We start from the raw sequence: 21,704 nt of genomic DNA on the forward strand, positions 1-21,704 counted from the left end.
AGGAAGAAAAAATGTATTGTTATCCCTTAAGATTTGCGCAGCAAATGTAGCCCATTAGCTCTTTATATAAGGCATCACAACCATAGTCCCACACTTCTAAGCCCACTCCTGTCAACATCAGCCACAGGATAAGCAACAGATGCATATTTTCTTTTTAGAGACAGAAAAGGTGCATTGTCACATTCCCTAGCCCACATATTCGAGCACATCACAATTTCAAAAGGCTCATCATGCCCCATACACCAAGAGGAGCATTATGATAAGTGAGGATCATGCATTTTCTTTATAGATGATGAGAAACTCGCCAATCAAAGGAATACTTCCACCTAGAAACAAGCATTGAAAATGTAATCGGTCTCGCCTTTGATGAAGTTAAAGCCATTTGCTTTGCTAATGGTATTGTATAGCCAAGCAAATGGCTTTAACTTATTGGAAGGCATATATGAATGCTGCTCTGCAAGCTGCAAGGGTGTACAGTGCGCCCCTCTATTAATATTACATGTAAGTTAATGAATGACTGAATATAATGCTGTCCTGCAGGCTGTGCTGCAGTACACGCTGCTTCTTCATGAATATAAAAGTCATAATAATGGATGAATGATTATTAATGCTGCTCTGCAAGCGTGTACAGTGGGCCCCTCCATTAATATTCCATTTAAACTCATGCATAAATGAGTATCGAAGCTGCCCATCAGCTGCAGGTGATACTGGGCCTCCTCATCAGTACTAAAAGTTAAGCTATTCAATTAATATTAATGTTGCACTGCAGGATTCACTGGATGAACGACTAGGACAGTGTGCGTCATTGTTAATATCGAAGGCTAATCAATCATTATTACATGTTCTCATAGGAAAATCAGTGTGTCCAGGCAATGAAGGCTATTGTAATTAATGCATATTAACGCTGATGTGCAGGACGCGCCACTCCTTCATGAATAATGCAGGGTAAACCATGAATATTTCTTCACTCTTCGGGCTGCACTGGCTGGCGTGGCACCCCGTCGTGATAGAGGGCTGTGAATATTCGAGTGACCAATGAGGATTAATGCTGCCCATTCACTATTAAGAAAGTCAGATGCATTATCACTATTAAGAAAGTCAGATGCATTCATCGATATTAATTATATGATGCCTGCACTGGGATGGTATTATCAATGAACAAAACAAGGCATATCAAATCATCTTTTCGGGATGCAAAGGGACAGTAGTGTGCCCAGACAGTAAAAAAAAAAAGCTGTGCTAATTAATGGATATAAATGCAGCCCTGCAGGCCACACAGAAGGACGTCGTCATTAATAATATTTTAGACAGAACAATTAGTATGTATTCTGCTCTTCAGAATGTCTAGAGAAGACATTGCGCCCATCACAAATAGGCGGCTAATCAATGGATAATAATGCTGCTCTGTAGGCTGCATTAAAGGACGCATCCGCCCATGCACTAACATCAAAGTCAGACAAATGAATGAATGGATATTCATTCATTCAGCCAAGCCTGCACAGGGATGAAACTATGTAAAAAGGCAAACAATGCACATTCTTCTCTTCAGGCTGTGAAGAGACACTACAGTCACTAGAATAAAAGTTAGACTTATCAATGAACATTAGCGCCGCTCTGTGGGGCGCACAGGAGGAGGGCCGGCCCCTTCATCAATAATATACTTGGATAACTCTGTGAATAATCATTCTGCTATGCAGGATGCCCAGGCGGGCAGTGAGTGACAGCCTCATTAGTAATCATAAACAATCAATAAATATTCATTCTTTTCCTCAGGCTGCAAAAAAGTACTTTTGTTATTTCAGATGGGCTCGTGAATTGTCATTTTAGAATGCTGAGCACCCGTATTAATATTAGACTACTTTAAGTGCCTTTGTTATATTAATCATGTTCTTCAGACAGCAAACATGGAACACTGAGTCTCACCTGCAGATTACAGCTGCCCAATGCAAAGTAATGCGTATTAATGCTGCTCTACGGGCTCTGTGAAGCAGTTTCTATATTCCTGGGGTGGACCGAGGAAAACAGGCTCTTCCCAGGCAGTCCTTCTCTCCACCTCCGCTTCCTCTCATGGGGAAAGTATGTTTCAGTGGAAACAATGATTGCCGAGAGATCTGTGGCTGCCGGGAGCATAGGGGTGTGAGAAACTAATCTCAGGATAAGGCGCCCTGTGCACGTTGACTCACAAGCACTTCCACACCCAGCACACAGATACGCGGAAGCACTTAATTTTACTGAGACAGGGGCACGCATGGCAGTCTCTGCCTGCACATAGTACATGTGAAGGCAAGCTTTAACAAGCCAACAGGAGCTCTTCACAGGGTTTAGAACAGGGGTCTCCAACCTTTTGTGTAGTCTGAGCTACTTTTGGCCAGTGAAAATCGTCGTGAGCTACTGAACCCGAATCAACTCGCGCATTTTATCGAGAGACCCCCACGCCCAGTTTCATTGACTTTAAGCCTAATTTCATCAGAGCCCATACTGTGGTTTGAACAAAATACCCAAGACAGGCCTGACTTAAGAGTTCCCTAGAACACCAAAAGGAATGACTTTGGATTTGTGACAATTAAAGTCATTTCAATTAATAGGTCCAAAATTAAGACCTTCCAGTAATAGTGGTCATTGAAATAATCATTGTAATGCGGCTCAATTATCAAACATACATGGGAAGCGATCTTACCTTCAATGTGGAACTGATTCGTTCTTATGTTGCAAATAATCATTTGGAAACGTGCTCAAGATTCTTCTCTCCAGCTAAGTTTTATTGTGTTTTTAATACAGACCTGCAGTACACATTGCATTGTTCTTGTTCAAATAATAAAAAAGCTTTGCAGGAGGCTGGAGATTCTTCTCTGCAGCGACTTTAATCTTGGTTTTAATAATGAAACAGATTTGTGATTTCACCAGGAACTGTGACTGAACAAGTATTGATTACGACTGCATACAAATAATTTCAGTGAGAGACTTGACACTGCATGGTGTCCAGTAATGCCTTGTAATCTGGGGTGTAGCTTGAGAGGGCAACTCTTATGGAGTCATTTAAATGTTCGTCAGTCAGACGTGTGCGAAACGTAGATTTTATGAAGTTCATATCGGAAAATGCAGATTCACAAAGATAGGTAGAGCGAAACAGGGAAAAAAGTTTCAATGCAGCTGTGAGGATGTTCTTAAACTTTTCTGCATCCACAAGACTCCAGAAGTTAATGTCAGATTGCCTTGATTTCAATTCAATGTCATTTTGAAGTGAGACCATCTCCATTTCCATGGTGTCAGAGTCAAGGTTCAGAAGAACACTAATTTTCTCTGAAAGGTCACTTACATCCACTTCCATGAAGGGATTCGAAGTGAACATCACACAGGGCTCCAGTTGCTCAAAATCACTAAACCGGTCACTGAACTCTTGATTAAGCCTCACGAGGAGGTTACTGTATTTTTGTATGTCAAGGATCTGAGCCTCAATGTTGTTTTCTGACAGGATTTGGAGCACAGAGGGAAAGTGCTGCAACTTTCTTTTCTGTACATGCTGTATGAAAAGGTTAAGTTTTGTTTTGAATGTTTTCACAGAACTAATCATGTTGGCTATTGTCTTGTTTTTGCCTTGCAACTCGTAGTTCAATAAATTAAATTTCTCTGTGACATCTGTCAAAAAAGTTAAATCGAGCAACCAATCAGTGTTTGACAGCTGTGTGGTATCTTCATTTCTAGACTCCATGAAAGCTTTGACTTCTGGCAATAGGGAAAGGATTCTTCGCAGTATTCTTCCTCTGCTGAGCCATCGAATCTGAGTGTGCAGTAAAAGGTCACCATACTCAGCTGAAAGTTCTTCAAGGAACAATTTGAAGGTTCGGTGCTGCTTGGCCTTTGCACAAATTGAATTAATAATTTTAACAACAGAAGTCATCACATGATCAAACCCCATTACCTTCGCACATATTGCCTGTTGATGTATAATGCAATGGTAGTTTAATAACAGAGGGAAATCTGGATCTGTTTTGCAATTGGCAATGAAGCCAGAATGACGCCCTATCATTGCGGGTGCACCATCAGTTGTTATCCCCACTAACTTTTTCAATGGGACATTTTGTTTCACAAAATAATTTTTCACCTCATTGTGGATGTCAAATCCTCTGGTTGTGGTTTTCAGAGGCAACAGAGTTAAAAATTCTTCTTTATAAGTGAAATCTTCAAAAACCATTCTAACAAAGATAGCCAACTGTGCAATATCGCTTGCATCAACAGATTCATCACATTGCAGAAAAAAATATTTACATGTCTTTAAATCCCGCTCCAACTGCTCTATCATGTTGACCGATAATGCCTTCTTACCATAGTGTTTGACCCCCAACTGCACATCTGAAATGCCAGACATAATTTCAGGGATATATTTAAAGTCTTTGAATAAGGAGTGGGCCATTAGAAGCATTGCTTCCTTCACAATTGCTCCATCTGAAAATGTTGCTTTGTGCTTGATCAAGTGATGAGTAACTACGAAGGATGCTTCAGTTGCCGCAGTGGCTTTCTTCATTGGCTTTGTAAAAAAAGATTGCTGTGTCTGCAATGCAGATTTTAGTTCATTTACTTTTTGTGAACTCAGGCTGCTTCCCTTAGGGAACTTCCTCTCAAAATGCATGTGCTTTGTTGAAAAATGCCTCTCAACATTGCCCTTTTTCCCCACTGCAACTTTTGCTCCACAGATTAAACACACACAGTTGTCTTTGATTTGTGTAAATAAAAATTCGTTCTCCCACTCTTGATGAAAGTTGTAAGTCTTCGGCCTTTAGGAGGGACCTGGCTCTTCACCCATCATTGGTTGTTGAGGCTGTAGCAAGAGTAAAAATGTTGATGAAGTCCACATCCAATCCACAAAAGGCAAGAATAATGTAATCAGGGGCGGCTGGTGACATTTGAAAGTGGTGGGCGTAAAGTGATCGTGGTATTGCACTGAGGCGAGTGAGCGACCCCTAACAACCTACGAGGAGTTCGGGGGGTTCTCCCCCGAGAAAATTTTGGAAAAAAAGTGGATAAATGGAGCATTTTCAAGCAAATTTGAGGAAGCAGGAAGGTTGATAAAGCACTTGCGAAAGTGTTATGACAGGATCTGTAACAACATCCTTATATCCATCAACTTCACCCCAACACAAGTACAAACACACACTCAAACACTATCAAGTACACACATAAAGCAAGACTCACAAACATTTGTTTAGGCTTAAAGACCTGTACTCAAAAAAGTACACGGAGACGGCTGCAGCTGCAAGCTGACGTTGAAATACTCGATTTACTCACATAGTGACAAACACACAACCCGAAGCCAGACATACTGTGCCCGGGGCCATCTCACAAGCACCCCCCTGGTCACACCTTCCCCTTGGTGGGAGCTTCCATGAGACTCACTGGGCTGGATGAGGCAATAGTGAGTGCTTGTCCCAGCAAGTCGAGTGTCTTTTTGTGTTAAAAAATGACCACCTACCTTTTTCTGCATCCCACTCATTTCTGTGTTTCGGTGTCTTTGTGTCTCACACCCTTCACCATCTCCGCCACCCTCTCCTCAGCTGCCCTCTGCACATCCCCCTCACCTTTGGGTCTCCCCATCACTCTTTCTACCTCCTGTTTCCCCCCATACAGCTCTGCCTGAATTGCACCCCTTTTCATGTTCATCCTTTCACTCTCTCCTTGCTGTCACTCTTTCCACTCCCTTTTGCCCTTCCCTCCTCTCTCTGACCTCCATCTCTTTCACTCTCCTCTCATTGCCTTTCTTTCCACTCTCATTTGGCCCTTATGAACCTTATCACACGCTCTTTATCTCCATCCATGTGACTCTCCTTGCTGTACCTCTTTCCACTGCATAGGCGAAGTGGTGGGCAAATGCTGATCACCCTCCTGAGGGGCAGCCCTTTGCTCAAACAGACAGACTTACGGCAGGGACAGAGAGGAGGGACCAGTGCCCAACCCGTTTTTCCCGTGGGCAGGTAGCCAACACGTAGCCACACCTCTAGGGTGGGCTACCAAGCTCCTAGCATCTAAGAAAGGGTCCCAACATCTTGAGAGTGGGCATACATATAATTTTCAAGGTACATATATGTAAAGTTAAGTACAGAAAATCTGTACTTACCTTTCGATATTTTGTATTTTATATTTTATCCATGATATATGTATTTGTAAAGCACACGTTCACCCAGAAGGACATCTTGGTGCTGAATAGCAGATGTTTCTCGTTAAGCAACTCAATGGTACCAATTTTATCAACCTCAGAAGGATGAGAGGCTGAGTGGCCCGCTGCGATTTCAACCTGCGACTATGAGGTCAAACACAGGCCCCTACAATGATGAAGGCATTAGACCACTGAACCACCAGAACACGCCATATATGTATATCGGAATAGTGTAGCTACGATATTCAAGGGGCATACCATATATTTATAAGTGCAAATATGGCATATGCCGGTCTTAATGTCATACAATATGTTGAGTCTCAGTGAACCTGAAGTAACATAAGGTGTTAGCATGGGCTTTGGAAGGAGGGGTGCCGCAGGTGCTGATGCACCCCCAGACCTGGAGACACTGTGAAAGTGGAGACCAATGAAGCCCTTCAGCCAGATTTTTCTCACACGGCTTTAGCGGATTGTTCAAATTTAGTTCAAGGTCAGTGGAGGTTAAGGAGAGCCCACTGAACAAATTTGTACAAAGCACTTTACATTGCCTTGTTATGTATCTTTAAGGTTACATTTTATGGCTTACAAGAGATTACAAACTTTTGTCAATCTTCCAATTCAGACCTGTGGGGTGAGCCAAGTGGCAGGCACCAATGTAAAAAAAAAAAATCCTTTTCAAAGTTTACATATATGTATAAAAAAATTAGGCTCATTCAGTTGTTTTAACTGTGGAATGTAGGGCGTTTTAACTGTGGAATGTAGGGTAGGCAAGATTCAAAATAGGGTGAGAAAACAAACAAATACACATTAATTTTACACTTTAGGGCTCGTGTGGCTAAAATGTACCAATGACCTATTTTCAACAACTCGTTTATTAAAAATAAAACTCCATACATTTAAGACTATTGCAACGTAATATACCTTTGAGCCACATTATTGCAAAAAATATCTCAGCCTACCTCCCACAAACACACGCGCCCCGTTTAAATAGGTTTGCTCATTTGCTGCTCCCACTTTTCAGTAATACTTGGACTTTCAGATCCTCTGTCATATAAGTGAGCTGAAGCCTCTGGGTACCAAACCCACTGAGAACATTGTTTCAGCCTCATTGGATGTTGGGGTGGCTGTGCAGAGCCTGACTCAGGACCCCTGACCCGACTGTCATTTCTTTACAGGTCTGGGCAGCCGACCTCTTTCAACAGAACCATGAAGCTTGTAAACCTTACTGCACATGCAGTCAGAACACTACAGGAACTGACGTACAGCAACCTTTAAACCAGATGAAAGGTCATTGTCAATTTAATTTAGAAGTCTTTGTTGAAAATTCGTCTGAAACATGCTAACAAACGGTGCTAGATAACAGGCACAGACAACACGTTTCTACACCTAGGTTATCAGATGGCTACATCTCACCATGGATGCAGTACTCCTGTTCTGAATTCTTCTTTTAAAGGTGCTCGTTTGCAGCAGTGTTAGTTCAAATAACGTGGACTTCAATCCCCGACAAGTAATAAACTGCAGCGTGTTAGACTAGCTCCGTCGCAGGGAGGGGGGCGAGGTAACAGCAGCCCGGGAGGGGAAGAGGAGCGGAAGCAAGGAGGAGGCCAAAACAGCAGCCCGGGCTGGGGCAGAGGGAGGGGGCCCTGGCTACTGGGAAGGGAGGGAGCGGGGCAGCAGAGCAGCCCGAGCGGGGGTCAGCGGGAGGGGCCCTGGCTGCTGGAGCCCAGAGGGGCACCAGATGTGAGGCATCTGCATATTTTACCAAAAAAGGCACGAAAAACGGCACAATCAGGGTGGGGGAGAGGCACAAAAAAACGAACTTACCTGCAGTGGCTGATTCTGGCGGCGGGAGTCACGTCTCCTACTGCTCGCGCTGGCACCCATCGCACAATGGCAGTCAGTGCGATGCCAGCGCGTTTTCAGTAGGTAATGACGTCAGACTCTCACGAGAGACGTCGGAAGCTCCAGGAGAGGAGCGTCATCGCGAAATCCTCTTCGCCTGCCCCATCCACACATTATGCCCAATCAGAGCGAAGGGCTAGACGAGCTACTCCTGGGGTCTCCGCGACCGGTAGCTCGCGATCGACCGGTTGGAGACCCCCGGTTTAGAATATTTATTTTTAACTCTTTGTGGCTCAGACAGGCGAGTGCCCCTGCATGGATGCGAGTATCCTCCTGCAAGGGACGGTGCCGTGAGCTCACCGTCTGACATGAAGGCAGAGGCTCGGCACACCTGGCTAATGTTTAATCCTTGGACACCCACCATTAGGTGATGCGCACAAGGCCGCTATTGTTTGAATCCAAATTTAAAGCTCGGCAGGCGACTTTAGAAGCAGGAAGTGCAAGGAGACAGATGACAATGCCGTCACAGCTTCCTGTTCCTGCTCAAGCCGTCCTTCGGCATGCGCTGGTTGCCATGACAATGGCACAAGCAGAACAAAAAAATGGTTGTGCGCCGGCTTCCTTCAACTCTGGGTCCATCGCGCGTGCGTGCACTGTTAAAGGTGAAAGCACGCTGGAGCCAAAGTTGAAGAAAGCCGGCGTGAACAAGATGGCGGCGGACTGTCCACTGTCCCACGCATGCTGTCTGTTATGGACAGATGGGGAGAGCAGCCATCTTTGTCCATGCAGGCACGTGCATGAGCCCACGGCGGAGATTTGATTCCAAAAAAGGTCGTCTATGGAGAGAGCAGCACATGCGCTGCTTTCGCCAGGTGAGACCTAAAAAGCGGTTCTGGCTCTGACAATGTCTGGTATAAATATTGCCAAACAAAATGGGGGTAGTTCATGAAAAATGTCATGAAGGACCATACTTTAGAAAAGTCGCCAGAGACTTACACAATATTCAAAATCAGTTTAGAAAAAGGGGACCCCTATATACTAATAATGCACTTGCTATACATAGGGAAACAAAATTAATTTGAAAAAGGTCTATAGCCAAGTGAAACGAGCTGAGAATACACAACAAGAGACCCCGGTGGTTATAACGCACTATACAAATTAAATAAATGAAATAAATAAATAAGACACTGATAAAGTTTAGAGTAATATCGCCCAACAGTACAAAGACTAGTCACCCAAGTGATGAATCAATATTTCACTTTATTATTTATAGATTATATATATGTTTTATCTTTTTTTGGCACTCTCTTTCTTTTTTTCTTATTTGTTATATAAATGATGTGCAATTCATGTACAAAAATTGTTAAAATCACAGCAAAAACATACAGTACGCATAAGACATGGCAGATGATGGAGGCAATGCAGTAGGGTATTGTTGGACCTGCGATGGGCAAGCCCAGCACAAAGGGGGTAGCTTGGCTCAAGTGACAAGGCAAGTGGAGGCTGTAGTGTTAAGCCGGCTCTGACCCAATAAGAACTCCTTGTACATCCATACCAAAAAGAAGGACACCACACCACTGCTGTAGAAAAATATGATTCCTTTATATAAAAGTTCTTTGTTGTAAATAGGGTTGACTGGGAAAGCACATATACATTTCTTTTGGTCATACAGTTCTGGTAATAAATAGTATTAATAAATAGAATAACTTCAGGAATGAGTATCAGAATAAATATCAGAATAAATATCAGAATAAATATCAGAATAAATATCAGAATAAATATCAGAATAAATATTGGTCCATTTACATAAACAACCACATGTTTCTTCTGGTATCGCTGCCACCAATTAAATACTTTCGAATCATTACATCTGCAATACGTTTCAAATGGGAAAGATAACTCTTACAGTTTATGCTGTTTTCAATGACCAGGTATACGGCTTCTCTGAGCACAAAATAAGGTTTGGGACTTTTTAATAATCACTCAAGGCGTATGCGCGTATATCTAGAAGGCAAGGAAAAACAGTAAATACATCATTTGCACTCGGCGGTCAACGGGATAGGATCTCTGCTTTGCCGGTGAAGTCTATGCGCGCCTACGGGCTTCAGCACCACTTGAGCACAGGCGGCACCAGTTCAAAGTCATTAGACTGACGTACGGGCTGCCGGAGAGGTCACACAACCTTCGTGCACAGTCAAATAAATGCCGGTTCACAGTTCCTTCACAACGCTGCATTCACTATGAGGAAACAGGCCCACCTCACATCGGCTGCAGTCAAGATACGATTCAGTCGGGCACAGCACTCCTCTCGTTAGCGACGGGGCTCTCAGGGGCTCCACGGACCTCCCTCCGACTTCCGCATTCAGGGTGGTTCCCGCCCACAGCTACAGCTCCCGGGTCACTGGGGAGTGGTGAAGACGCTAGTCCCGCCCAACGAAGGCCGGCCTTTCCCCGCCCCGGCGCACCACCTCACCTTCAATCTGCGCAGGAAGCGCTCTACGCTGGTGGGGCTCGGAGACGTCCGATCTCCCCTCTAGAGGCACCTGTCGCGAAGGGGGCACAGCTGACGATCGCGGTGAACTTGCTCTCGCCTCGCGACTCGATAGTTCGATCACAGTTCACCACCAGGGGGGGCGGAGAGGCACACGAATCGGGCCACAGTCTTTGGGGGCAATGAGGTACTCGCTGGGCAGGCGCTGTAGGCGCTAGATCACTTCTCATGTAGCTGACTGGAACGCCAGTCAGACACAACGCCAGCAACCCTTTGCTGCTCTACTGCCTGCGCTACCAGCCACCTCAGGGGTCAACAGGGCAGGTGTCAATCTGGTGTCAAGTCTGGAATCTCTTAATCCTTCATTCAATCTCATCTAATCTCATCTAATCTAAAATGGCCCCCAGGGACTGGGCCTTATATAGCCAGTGCCCTGGGGTACTGGCACAAGCCAGAAGGTTCTAGAACCTTCTCTGGCTGTGACAATGACATGGCACTCTTGAGGGGTATTTAGAACACTCACAGCCACCGTACTGGGGTTCTAGAGCAGCCATTTTGTGTACCTGAGGAAAATAAAGGAATTCCTGTCAGAAATGCGCGCCAACCAAAGGGCGCCAAAACCTCAAAAGGCCAGGGTTCATGAAGGCTCCAATGGGAGTCACTTCACATGAGGAAAAAGGGTGTCCACCATTTTAAGTTCATTTACACAGGTTGACAACCCCAGTTTGTAATGCCACAGGTTTGGGCCAGGCGCCATGTAAATAGGTGCCACAAACCTTGTGAGCAACTGGGCGTCAAGGAACATCTAACCCCATGAAACAACACATAAAAAGTCCTGGTAGACAAATAAAAAGCGACAAATTTTGGGAGGTACAGGGGAACAAAAGAAATCATAGTGGTGAGGGGACTCTCAGAAGCAGACGGGTCTAACACGCGTCCCCCCCAGCTGAAAGTGGGGAGAGCTACCCAACCCCTTGGGAGTCCTCAACACTAAGGCGGAAATACCTGGAGAGACCGTCTGCATTGGCGTGGTCAACTCCGGGCCGGTGTTCCACCCGAAAGTCCATTCCCTGTAGGGAGATAGACCACCTCAACAGTTTGGGATTTTCCCCCTTCATTTGCATGAGCCAACGAAGGGGTCGGTGGTCTGTCTGAACAAGGAAGTGTGAACCAAACAAATATGGTCGCAGCTTCTTCAGTGCCCAGACCACCGCAAAGGCTTCCCGCTCGATGGTACTCCACCTCTGTTCCCGGGGAAGCAGTCTTCGTGACAGAAAGACCACGGGCTGATCCAGACCCTCTTCATTGAGTTGCGATAGCACCGCCCCAATGCCAATGTCGGATGCATCTGTCTGGACAATGAACTCTTTTGAAAAATCTGGAGCCTTCAGGACTGAAGCTTTACACAATGCTTGTTTCAGAGTGTCGAAGGCTCGCTGGCAAGCCTCCGTCCAAATGACTCTCCTGGGTTGCTTTTTGGCCGTGAGTTCTTTAAGGGGTGCCACGATAGTGCCATACCCCTTCACGAATCGTCTGTAGTAACCTGTGAGGCCCAGGAAGGCTCGGACCTCAGTCTGGGTCTTGGGGGGTTTCCAGGCCATGATTGCCTCAATCTTCGCCTGAAGGGGCTGCACCGTTCCCCGGCCCACCAAGTGTCCTAAGTACACTACCGACCCCTGTCCAATCTGACATTTGCTGGCCTTGATTGTCAAGCCAGCCCGTTCCAGGGTCTGGAGAACGGTTTGTAAGTGCTGCAAGTGATCCTCCCAGCTGCTACTGAAGACAACTATGTCATCCAAGTAAGCAGCAGAGAATGACTCCATCCCGGTGAGGATCGTGTTCACCAGCCGCTGAAAAGTGGCAGGAGCGTTCTGGAGCCCAAAGGGCATGACGCAAAACTGGTAGTGTCCATCAGGTGTGGAGAAGGCTGACCTTTCCTTGGCTCCATTAGACATGGGAATCTGCCAGTACCCTGCAGTGAGGTCAATGGTACTGAGATATTGGGCAGCTCCCAACCGGTCAATCAATTCATCCGCCCGAGGGATCGGATGAGCATCCGTTTTGGTTACCGAATTTAGTCCTCAGTAGTCCACACAGAATCTCAATTCTGGTGTGGTGCCAGGTGGGGCAGCTTTAGGAACTAACACCACCGGGCTAGACCAAGGGCTACTTGAAGGTTCGATGACTCCTAGCTCCAGCATCTTAGCTACTTCGCTTTGGATACTGGCCTTCACCTTGTCAGACAGCCGGTAAGACTTTGACTTCACAGGTGGGCTGTCCCCTGTGTCCACGTCATGGGTACACAAGTGGGTCTTACCCGGGACAAGGGAGAACAGAGGAGCGAATGACCCCAAGACCTGGCGACATTCCTCCTGCTGCTCAGGAGTCAGGGTTGGCGAGAGTTTCACTCCGTCCAATGACCCATCCTTTTCTTGAGACGCAAAAAGGTCGGGGAGAGGCTCCGTGTCCTCTTCCTCCGATCCGTCAGTCACCATAACCAACATGACTTCGGGCCTCTCGTAGTGGGGCTTGAGGCGATGGGCATGTAACACCCGATGCGGATGCCGAGGGGTCTTTACGTCCACCAGATAGGTAGACTTGCCCTTCTTCTCCAATACCTCATAGGGGCCTGTCCAACGGTCCTGGAGGGCACTCAGGTCTCCAGGCTCCATCACCCACACCTTCTGGCCAGGCTCCAACTCCACTGGGTGAGCGTTGTGGTTATACCACGCTTTCATAACTGCCTGACTGGCTTCCAAGTTGTCAGAAGCTTGCTTCCACAACTTAGCCATTTGGCTTCGGAAGGCCAGCATGTAGCTCACCACATCCTGGGGAACTTTCCGGGGAGACTTTTCCCAGGAGTCCCTCACCAGGCTGATAGGTCCACGTACAGGGTGCCCGTACAAAAGCTCGAAGGGGCTGAAGCCCACTCCCTTTTGCGGCACTTCCCTGTAGGAAAAGAGCAAACAGGGTAGGAGGACGTCCCATTTCCTCCGCAGGCTTTCGGGTAGACTTCTGATCATACCCTTCAAGGTTTGGTTGAACCTTTCCACAAGACCATTGGTCTGTGGGTGATAAGGAGTGGTGAACCGGTAAGTCACTCCACACTCCTTCCACATGGCCCGCATATATGCTGACAGGAAGTTGGTCCCCCTGTCGGACACAACTTCCTTGGGGAATCCCACTCGGGTAAAGATCCCCATCAGGGCCTTGGCCACTATTGGTGCAGTAATGGTTCTCAGAGGAATTGCCTCTGGATACCTTGTGGCGTGATCCACCAGGACCAGGATAAACCTGTGACCGGATGATGTAGGTGGATCTAGGGGCCCAGCAATGTCGATGCCCACACTTTCAAAGTGGGTGCCAACGACGGGAAGTGGTTCCAGGGGAGCCTTCAGCTTTGTCCCTGTTTTCCCACTGGCTTGGCATGACACGCACGACCGACAGTATGTGTCGGATGCCACCCTCATTCGAGGCCAATAAAAGTGGGGGAGAGGGGTTGGCCTAACGGCTAAGGCGCTCGACCTCGGAAACTTGGTTCGAGTCTCGGTAACGACGCCAAAACCCCCCTGTGATTCTGGGCAAATCACTTAATCTCCCCGTGCCTAAAATGAAAGTGTGTCATGTAACGTAACTGGTGCTATGTAAAGCGCTCTGATAACTGATTCGGTTCGGTTCTAGTTCGCGCTATATAAAACTCTGCAAAAAAAAAAGCCGGGCAAAGGTCTTGTCCTGACCCAAGTGTCCTGCCAAGGGAATCTCATGAGCCAACTCTAATAGGAAGGCTCGGTAACACTGTGGGACTACCAGGGCCCGTGACAATCCGTGCACTGGTGCCCTGGGTTCACTGTAGAGGAGACCATCCTCCCAGTAAACACGATAGTTCCCAGACTCGTTACCTGCTGCCTGGGCTTCAGCCTGTTGCCTCAGACCCTCGAGGGTGGGACATTCCCTTTGTCCCTTGCTCAGTTCCTCCCTGGATGGTCCTCCTTCCACTCGCCACTCAGCGGGGATAGGCAAGTCCTCCAACGGAACCATGTCCTCCTCCGCGGACTCCGGGTCCAACTCCACAGGTGGCCTATCCGTCTCACGGGGCATGGACCTCGAGGCAGGCTCCTCCTGTCCTCAAAATGTTCCCTCATTAGCAGCTGGGTGGGCCATTGTTCCAGGCTCCAACCCACGCGACTTCTCCTCCCGAGCAGCCGCAGACCTGGTACTCACACAGGCCCAATCAGGTGTACCCAGCATGAGTCCGGTATTCCACCTCCTTCCAAGCATTGTGCTCCATATCATTGCCCAGCAGACAATCGACTGGCACGGCGGGGCTTACGGCAACTCGAAGTGAACCTGCAACCCCTCCCCACTCAAAGGGAACCTCGGCCACAGGATAGTGGCCCATTCTGCCGTCAGCCATCGCGGCTGGATGAAGTACGCCTGGAATCACCTGCTCTGAGGACACCAGATGACTCCTCACCATAGTCATACTGTCTCCTGTATCTCTCAGAGCTTCCCCTCTATGGCCATTGATGGTGACCCATTGCCCATACTTGGTAGTATTTGAGGGCACCTGGATCTTTGGAACCACCTCCCGATCACCCAGGGACACTAAGGTGACACCCGCCCACTCCCCCCCCTTAACTAAGGGCATCTCCTCCCCGAGCGCTACACTAGCGACTCCCGGGGCCTTTCCTCCAGTGGGAGGGGGTGGTCTCTTTGGGCATTTCACGTCTCCCTTATAATGTCCAATACCACCGCACTCATAGCAATGGATAACCCTTGGCTGCTGACTCTGGCCAGGATTAGGTTTCTTCTGCGGGTTAGCCTTAGAAGTGGAGAAGAAACTTTTCCCCTTAAAGGTATTTTGGGGGCCTTTGGAGAACTCCTGCCTCTTGTTATCTCCCCCCTCTTTCTTCTGGGGAGCGCCCTGTCCGGACTTCTGAGAATCTCCTCCTGTCCCCTTCGTGGACACTCGGGTACTTGCCCAAATGTCCGCCTCCTCAGCAAGCTTACGGGGGCAAGTAAGTTTGCTGTCTACCAGGTGTTGCCTCAGCTCGGGAAGACATTTCTCGAGTAGATGTTCCTTGAGTATCAGGTCGTACAACCCTCGATAGTCCTCCACCTCATTACCTTGGACCCACCCATCCAGGGCTTTCTTGGCAAAATCCAGGAAGTCAACCCAATTCTGTGAGCTCAGCTTGTGGCTGCCCCTAAACCTTTGCCGGTATTTCTCGGGGGTCAACCCAAACTTCCTGATGAGTGCCACCTTCATGGCGGGGTAATTAACCTGTTCCTCCCGGTCTAGGGCCAATAGGGCATCCCTACCTGTCGGAGGCATGTACCGGTATAATCCACCACCCCAATGCTTCTCATGGATCCCATGGGCTCTTAAGGAGACCTCATAGGCTGCCAGCCACTTGGCTATGTCATCTCCAGCGGTATAACTGGCGACTACGTCCTTGGGTAAATGGGGCCTGGGCTCCCTGGCAAATTCTTTTGACTCGACACCCTTCGGAGTGATGTTTGGGGCCTGGAATTCGAGCTCTCGTAGCTTGAACTCGTGTTCCAGCCTCCTCCCCTCCCTCCTTTCTTCCAACTCCATTTTTGCTATTTCCCACCTTAACAGTCTTTCCTCTCTCCTGTCAGCTAACTAGGTTTCTGACAACCCTCTCGATGACACACTGCTGCCCTCCCGTGAGGATGCCTTGGGGATGATTGACATCTCACCCACCCCCGGGGGACATTCCGCAGTCCTATTAATGACAGTACCTCTGTCCGATTCCTCCTCCTCCGTGTGTGCTTCCACCCATGCTCGCAGACTAGTACGGAGCTCCTCTCTTTTGGCCCCTCGCCTGACAAACACTCCCCTCTCCTGACAGAAATCCTTGAGCTGTGCCACAGTATAGGTCTCCAGCTCTGACATTTCGAATTCCATCTTGTCAGTGAAAAGTGTGGACCACCACCCCGAAGTAGGTGACCAGGATAAGAACTTTGAGGGTCACTTCCACCCACCTCCAGGAAAGAATTTGGAAAAAGCAAAACGTTGAATTTGAAGGCCGCTAGGAGAAAACTCCGGGTGTGTACCTGTGGTGCACACTGAATTATTATGGGGTTCAAAACAAGCACGGCTCGCAATCCCACCCGCTGAGCACCAATTTTATGTTGGACCTGCGATGGGGAAGCCCAGCACCAAGGGGGTAGCTTGGCTCAAGTGACAAGGCAAGTGGAGGCTGTAGTGTTAAGCCGGCTCTGACCCAATAATAACTCCTTGTACATCCACACCAAAAAGAAGGACACCACACCACTGCTGTAGAAAAATACGATTCCTTTATATAAAAGTTCTTTGTTGTAAATAGGGTTGACTGGGAAAGCACATTTACATTTCTTTTGGTCATACAGTTCTGGTAATAAATAGTATTAATAAATAGAATAACTTCAGGAATGAGTATCAGAATAAATATCAGAATAAATATCAGAATAAATATCAGAATAAATATCAGAATAAATATTGGTTCATTTACATAAACAACCACATGTTTCTTCTGGTATCGCTGCCACCAATTAAATACTTTCGAATCATTACATCTGCAATACGTTTCAAATGGGAAAGATAACTCTTACAGTTTATGCTGTTTTCAATGACCAGGTATACGGCTTTTCTGAGCACAAAATAAGGTTTGGGACTCTTTAATAATCACTCAAGGCGTATGCGCGTATATCTAGAAGGCAAGGAAACACAGTAAATACATCATTTGCACTCGGCGGTCACCGGGATAGGATCTCTGCTTTGCCGGTGAAGTCTATGCGCGCCTACGGGCTTCAGCACCACTTGAGCACAGGCGGCACCAGTTCAAAGTCATTAGACTGACGAACAGGCTGCCGGAGAGGTCACACAACCTTCGCGCACAGTCAAATAAATGCCGGTTCACAGTTCCTTCACAACGCTGCATTCACTATGAGGAAACGGGCCCACCTCACATCGGCTGCAGTCAAGATACGATTCAGTCGGGCACAGCACTCCTCTCGTTAGCGACGGGGCTCTCAGGGGCTCCACGGGCCTCCCTCCGACTTCCGCATTCAGGGTGGTTCCCGCCCACAGCTAAAGCTCCCGGGTCACTGGGAAGTGGCGAAGATGCTAGTCCCGCCCAACGAAGGCCGGCCTTTCCCCGCCCCGGCGCATCACCTCACCTTCAATCTGCGCAGGAAGCGCTCTACGCTGGTGGGGCTCGGAGACGTCCGAGCTCCCCTCTAGAGGCACCTGTCGCGAAGGGGGCACAGCTGACGATCGCGGTCGCGGCGAACTTGCTCTCGCCTCGCGACTCGATAGTTCGATCACAGTTCACCACCGGGGGGGGGGGGCGGAGAGGCACACGAATCGGGCCACAGTCTTTGGGGGCAATGAGGTACTCGCTGGGCAGGCGCTGTAGGCGCTAGATCACTTCTCACGTAGCTGACTGGAACGCCAGTCAGACACAACGCCAGCAACCCTTTGCTGCTCTACTGCCTGCGCTACCAGCCACCTCAGGGGTCAACAGGGCAGGTGTCAATCTGGTGTCAAGTCTGGAATCTCTTAATCCTTCATTCAATCTCATCTAATCTCATCTAATCTCATCTAATCTAAAATGGCCGCCAGGGACTGGGCCTTATATAGCCAGTGCCCTGGGGTACTGGCACGAGCCAGAAGGTTCTAGAACCTTCTCTGGCTGTGACAATGACATGGCACTCTTGAGGGGTATTTAGGACACTCACAGCCACCGTACTGGGGTTCTAGAGCAGCCATTTTGTGTACCTGAGGAAAATAAAGTAATTCCTGTCAGAAATGCGTGCCAACCAAAGGGCGCCAAAACCTCAAAAGGCCAGGGTTCATGAAGGCTCCAATGGGAGTCACTTCACATGAGGAAAAAGGGTGTCCACCATTTTAAGTTCATTTACACAGGTTGACAACCCCAGTTTGTAATGCCACAGGTTTGGGCCAGGCGCCTTGTAAATAGGTGCCACAAACCTTGTGAGCAACTGGGCGTCAAGGAACATCTAACCCCATGAAACAACACATAAAAAGTCCTGGTAGACAAATAAAAAGCGACAAATTTTGGGAGGTACAGGGGAACAAAAGAAATCATAGTGGTGAGGGGACTCTCAGCAGCAGACGGGTCTAACAGGTATCTACTGCATTGCCTCTATCATCTGCCATGTCTTATGCGTACTGTATGTTGTTGCTGTGATTTTAACAATTTTTGTACATGAATTGCACATCATTTATATAACAAATAAGAAAAAAAGAAAGAGTGCCAAAAAAAGATAAAACATATATATAATCTATAAATAATAAAGTGAAATATTGATTCATCACTTGGGTGAGTAGTCTTTGTACTGTTGGGCGATATTACTCTAAACTTTATCAGTGTCTGCCATATATACTGTTGTGTATTCTCAGCTTGTTTCACTTGGCTATAGACCTTTTTCAAATTAACAATATTCAAAATCAACCAGCAGGCAATCAAAACATGGTGTTTTGTATGGTAGTAAGGGATAATACCTTTTTCTTCCTTGTCCAACCTTGATCAGAATTGGAGAAAGCGTGTGCTGCATCTTCTGCCTGTCTTCCTTGGGTAAAATATCCTTGGTCACCTAAAAAAACAATTATAATAATAAAAATGCGAAAAAATTTTCAATCAACTGATTGACAACCTCAAATTTTGCCGCACAGAGATATCTCTGTGCCCTCTCAGCAGAGTACAATGTGAGATATCAAGCTGTTGTCATAGGAACTAGAAATCATTTAAGTGCCAGAATGAATAGCGATGTAAACATACTACGAACATATTGTCAATCCTCACGCTTACACTCCAAGACCTTGTTGGTAGAACTATAAGACAAGATTGAATCCAAATAATGAAACTGGGATATTCTCGTATTTTACACCTGCTTGTTCAACCCTCAGTGAGCATTTACACAAGGCAAAATGATAAAAGCCTATCAAAAGGCTGTCCAATGTAAGATTTAAGAGGTTCACACACAGCAGATTATAGAATCACCAACGACTATGTAGAGGAGTTCGATGTATGTATAGCGGATAGGTATTGGCTTAAATCTTGCTTTGATACACTGCACTTAAAGCTACGTCAGACATCCCAGGTCTAATAGAAAGACATTAAGTTTTTTTAAATAACATGTGCACTGCCAACTGAACTTGGATGGCCATTGCAGGACATTCCTTCATTACTTTTTAAATAGGGAGAGCTAAAAACAAAGGCAAAAAGGTTCTGCCATAACTAAATTAATAAACAGAACTATAAGATAACCAGCTGTCAATAATGCAGCATTCCAACTGTCATAAAAGAATGTAGCGAGAAGCTTCAGTTGTCTCTGATAGCATTTGAAATCCTGGGGTTGGAAACTGCATGTTACTGACAGCAGCCCATGTATAATGTCATGGTGTATATGCCTACTTCCACAAATTATCTTCATCTGCTCAACTGATTCCATGGATCAGATCTGTATAGTAAATTAGCAAGGAGCCATGCACAACACTTTTGTTATAATGTACGTACTTAGTCTCCACTAGGCTGGGGCTGCAGCTCACTATGACACCCATACATTCAAATATGACTTAGGATGGTTCTATGGGGTGATCTGGCAGTTGGCTCACCAGTTGTGCCTGGTAGGACTGCGATGTGGGGTTTTAACATTTTACCTCCGTTTAATAAATCATCATACACTACGCAGTTTTCAAGGTATCTTTGATTAGTACATTTTTTGGCGACGATCTGGCTAGGCGTCAAGAGGTCAGGTTCCAGAGGTAAAGGAAACCCCACCCATGATCCCAAGCTAACAGTAAGGCCAGTGGATGTCCAGTGGATCTTTGAGGATTTATGACGGTGACAGGTCAGATCCATCTTATTACTTAGGTGGCATTCACATTGTGGCAGTGACTGAAGAATAGGTGGGAAAGAAAGAGTGGTTTATAAAACGATCTCTACTGTGAAGGGTGCGAGACACGCCAGAGTGACAGCCGGTACGCGAAGCAGCTGATCTAGGTCAAGAGAGGCAATTGTGCGCGAGGCAATTGACCAAGTTGCCATGACCGCGCGTGAGCTGGTGCGCAAGCCTGAGGGTTAAGTGCCTTTGACCACCATGGGAATTCGGGCCGAAAGGACTGAAGGCGCGCTGTGTTACATGCAGCTGGTGCAGTGCATGCACTGACTGAGATGTGCAAGATGTACAACTGAAATTCAGGCCAAAGGGTTGAAGACACTGCACTACACGCAGCTAATTAGGGGCACAGATCACGCTAGGCATCAAGCGCAAGCGAGTTAAAAGTTGAACCGGTGCAGCGAGTGTACTGAACGAGACACACAAGTAGTCTATGAATGGGTTTCTAGTATCAAAGATGCCTGAAATGTAGACGGCCGTCAATACACACTCCAAAGCAAAGAGAGATTATAGTTATAAAAAAAAAAAAGAAGAAGAATACCATCTGTGTCAGGCTTTGCCCACGTTTTGTTTCTGGAAATCATGTGCAGCCTCGAATGATCATGACATGAATCACTAGTTTGCACTGTAGGAACTGATCAACTGATGATTGGATATTACATAATACTATGTCACTCATTGGTCAGTAGGAGCTAGTTTCAATGTTTGTCTGTATTTTCATTTTAATTTGTCACCACAAGTTACATACTTTTCAGTGAGTCTGTGATCCTGGTGTGGTTATCTTTGGACAACACCGCCATCTAGCGGTGTTCACAAGTAATGCAGATCTGTCAAAATGGATTGGAATACAGCAATTGTAACTCCACCTCCTTTTCTAATGTTGCCAGGACAGCCCCCTATTGAATGGGAGGACTGATTTCACTGCTAGCACTAGATGGGTCCAGGTTTCCAGCAATAAGGAAACAAGTATTTACAATGCAATGGTTTCGCCTTTGGAAAAGTTAGAGCTATTGGCATTGTAAATGACAAATTTTGTATTTATGTGTTGCTTTTGAAAACAGATAAATAAATGGCAATGTCATTTACATTGCCATTAGCTTAATCTCTTGCAAATGTGAGACCTATTGTACCCTACGGACGAGCTCAGCAGACAGCAATTACTACCACACACACACACCCAGAGCCACACACACACACACACACACACACCCACCCAGAGCCACACACACCCACTCAGAATATTAATATTTGGCTTTTAAGGACTACAAAGAATGTATTTACCATAACCAGGAT

At 46.7% G+C, this 21,704-nt stretch overlaps 1 protein-coding gene across 1 annotated transcript in view; it reads right to left on the reverse strand.

The window, feature by feature from the left end:
- The window catches only part of NUFIP1 (nuclear FMR1 interacting protein 1), a 246,545-nt gene that overhangs the window by 190,741 nt on the left and 34,100 nt on the right, over nucleotides 1-21,704 (reverse strand). Inside the window, 1 exon segment of the mRNA XM_078657307.1 lies at nucleotides 19,015-19,106. Within this exon segment, the coding sequence (XP_078513433.1) occupies nucleotides 19,015-19,106 (92 nt within the window).

This window comes from Lissotriton helveticus, chromosome 8, assembly GCF_964261635.1.
Source record: "Lissotriton helveticus chromosome 8, aLisHel1.1, whole genome shotgun sequence".
NCBI lineage: Eukaryota > Metazoa > Chordata > Amphibia > Caudata > Salamandridae > Lissotriton > Lissotriton helveticus.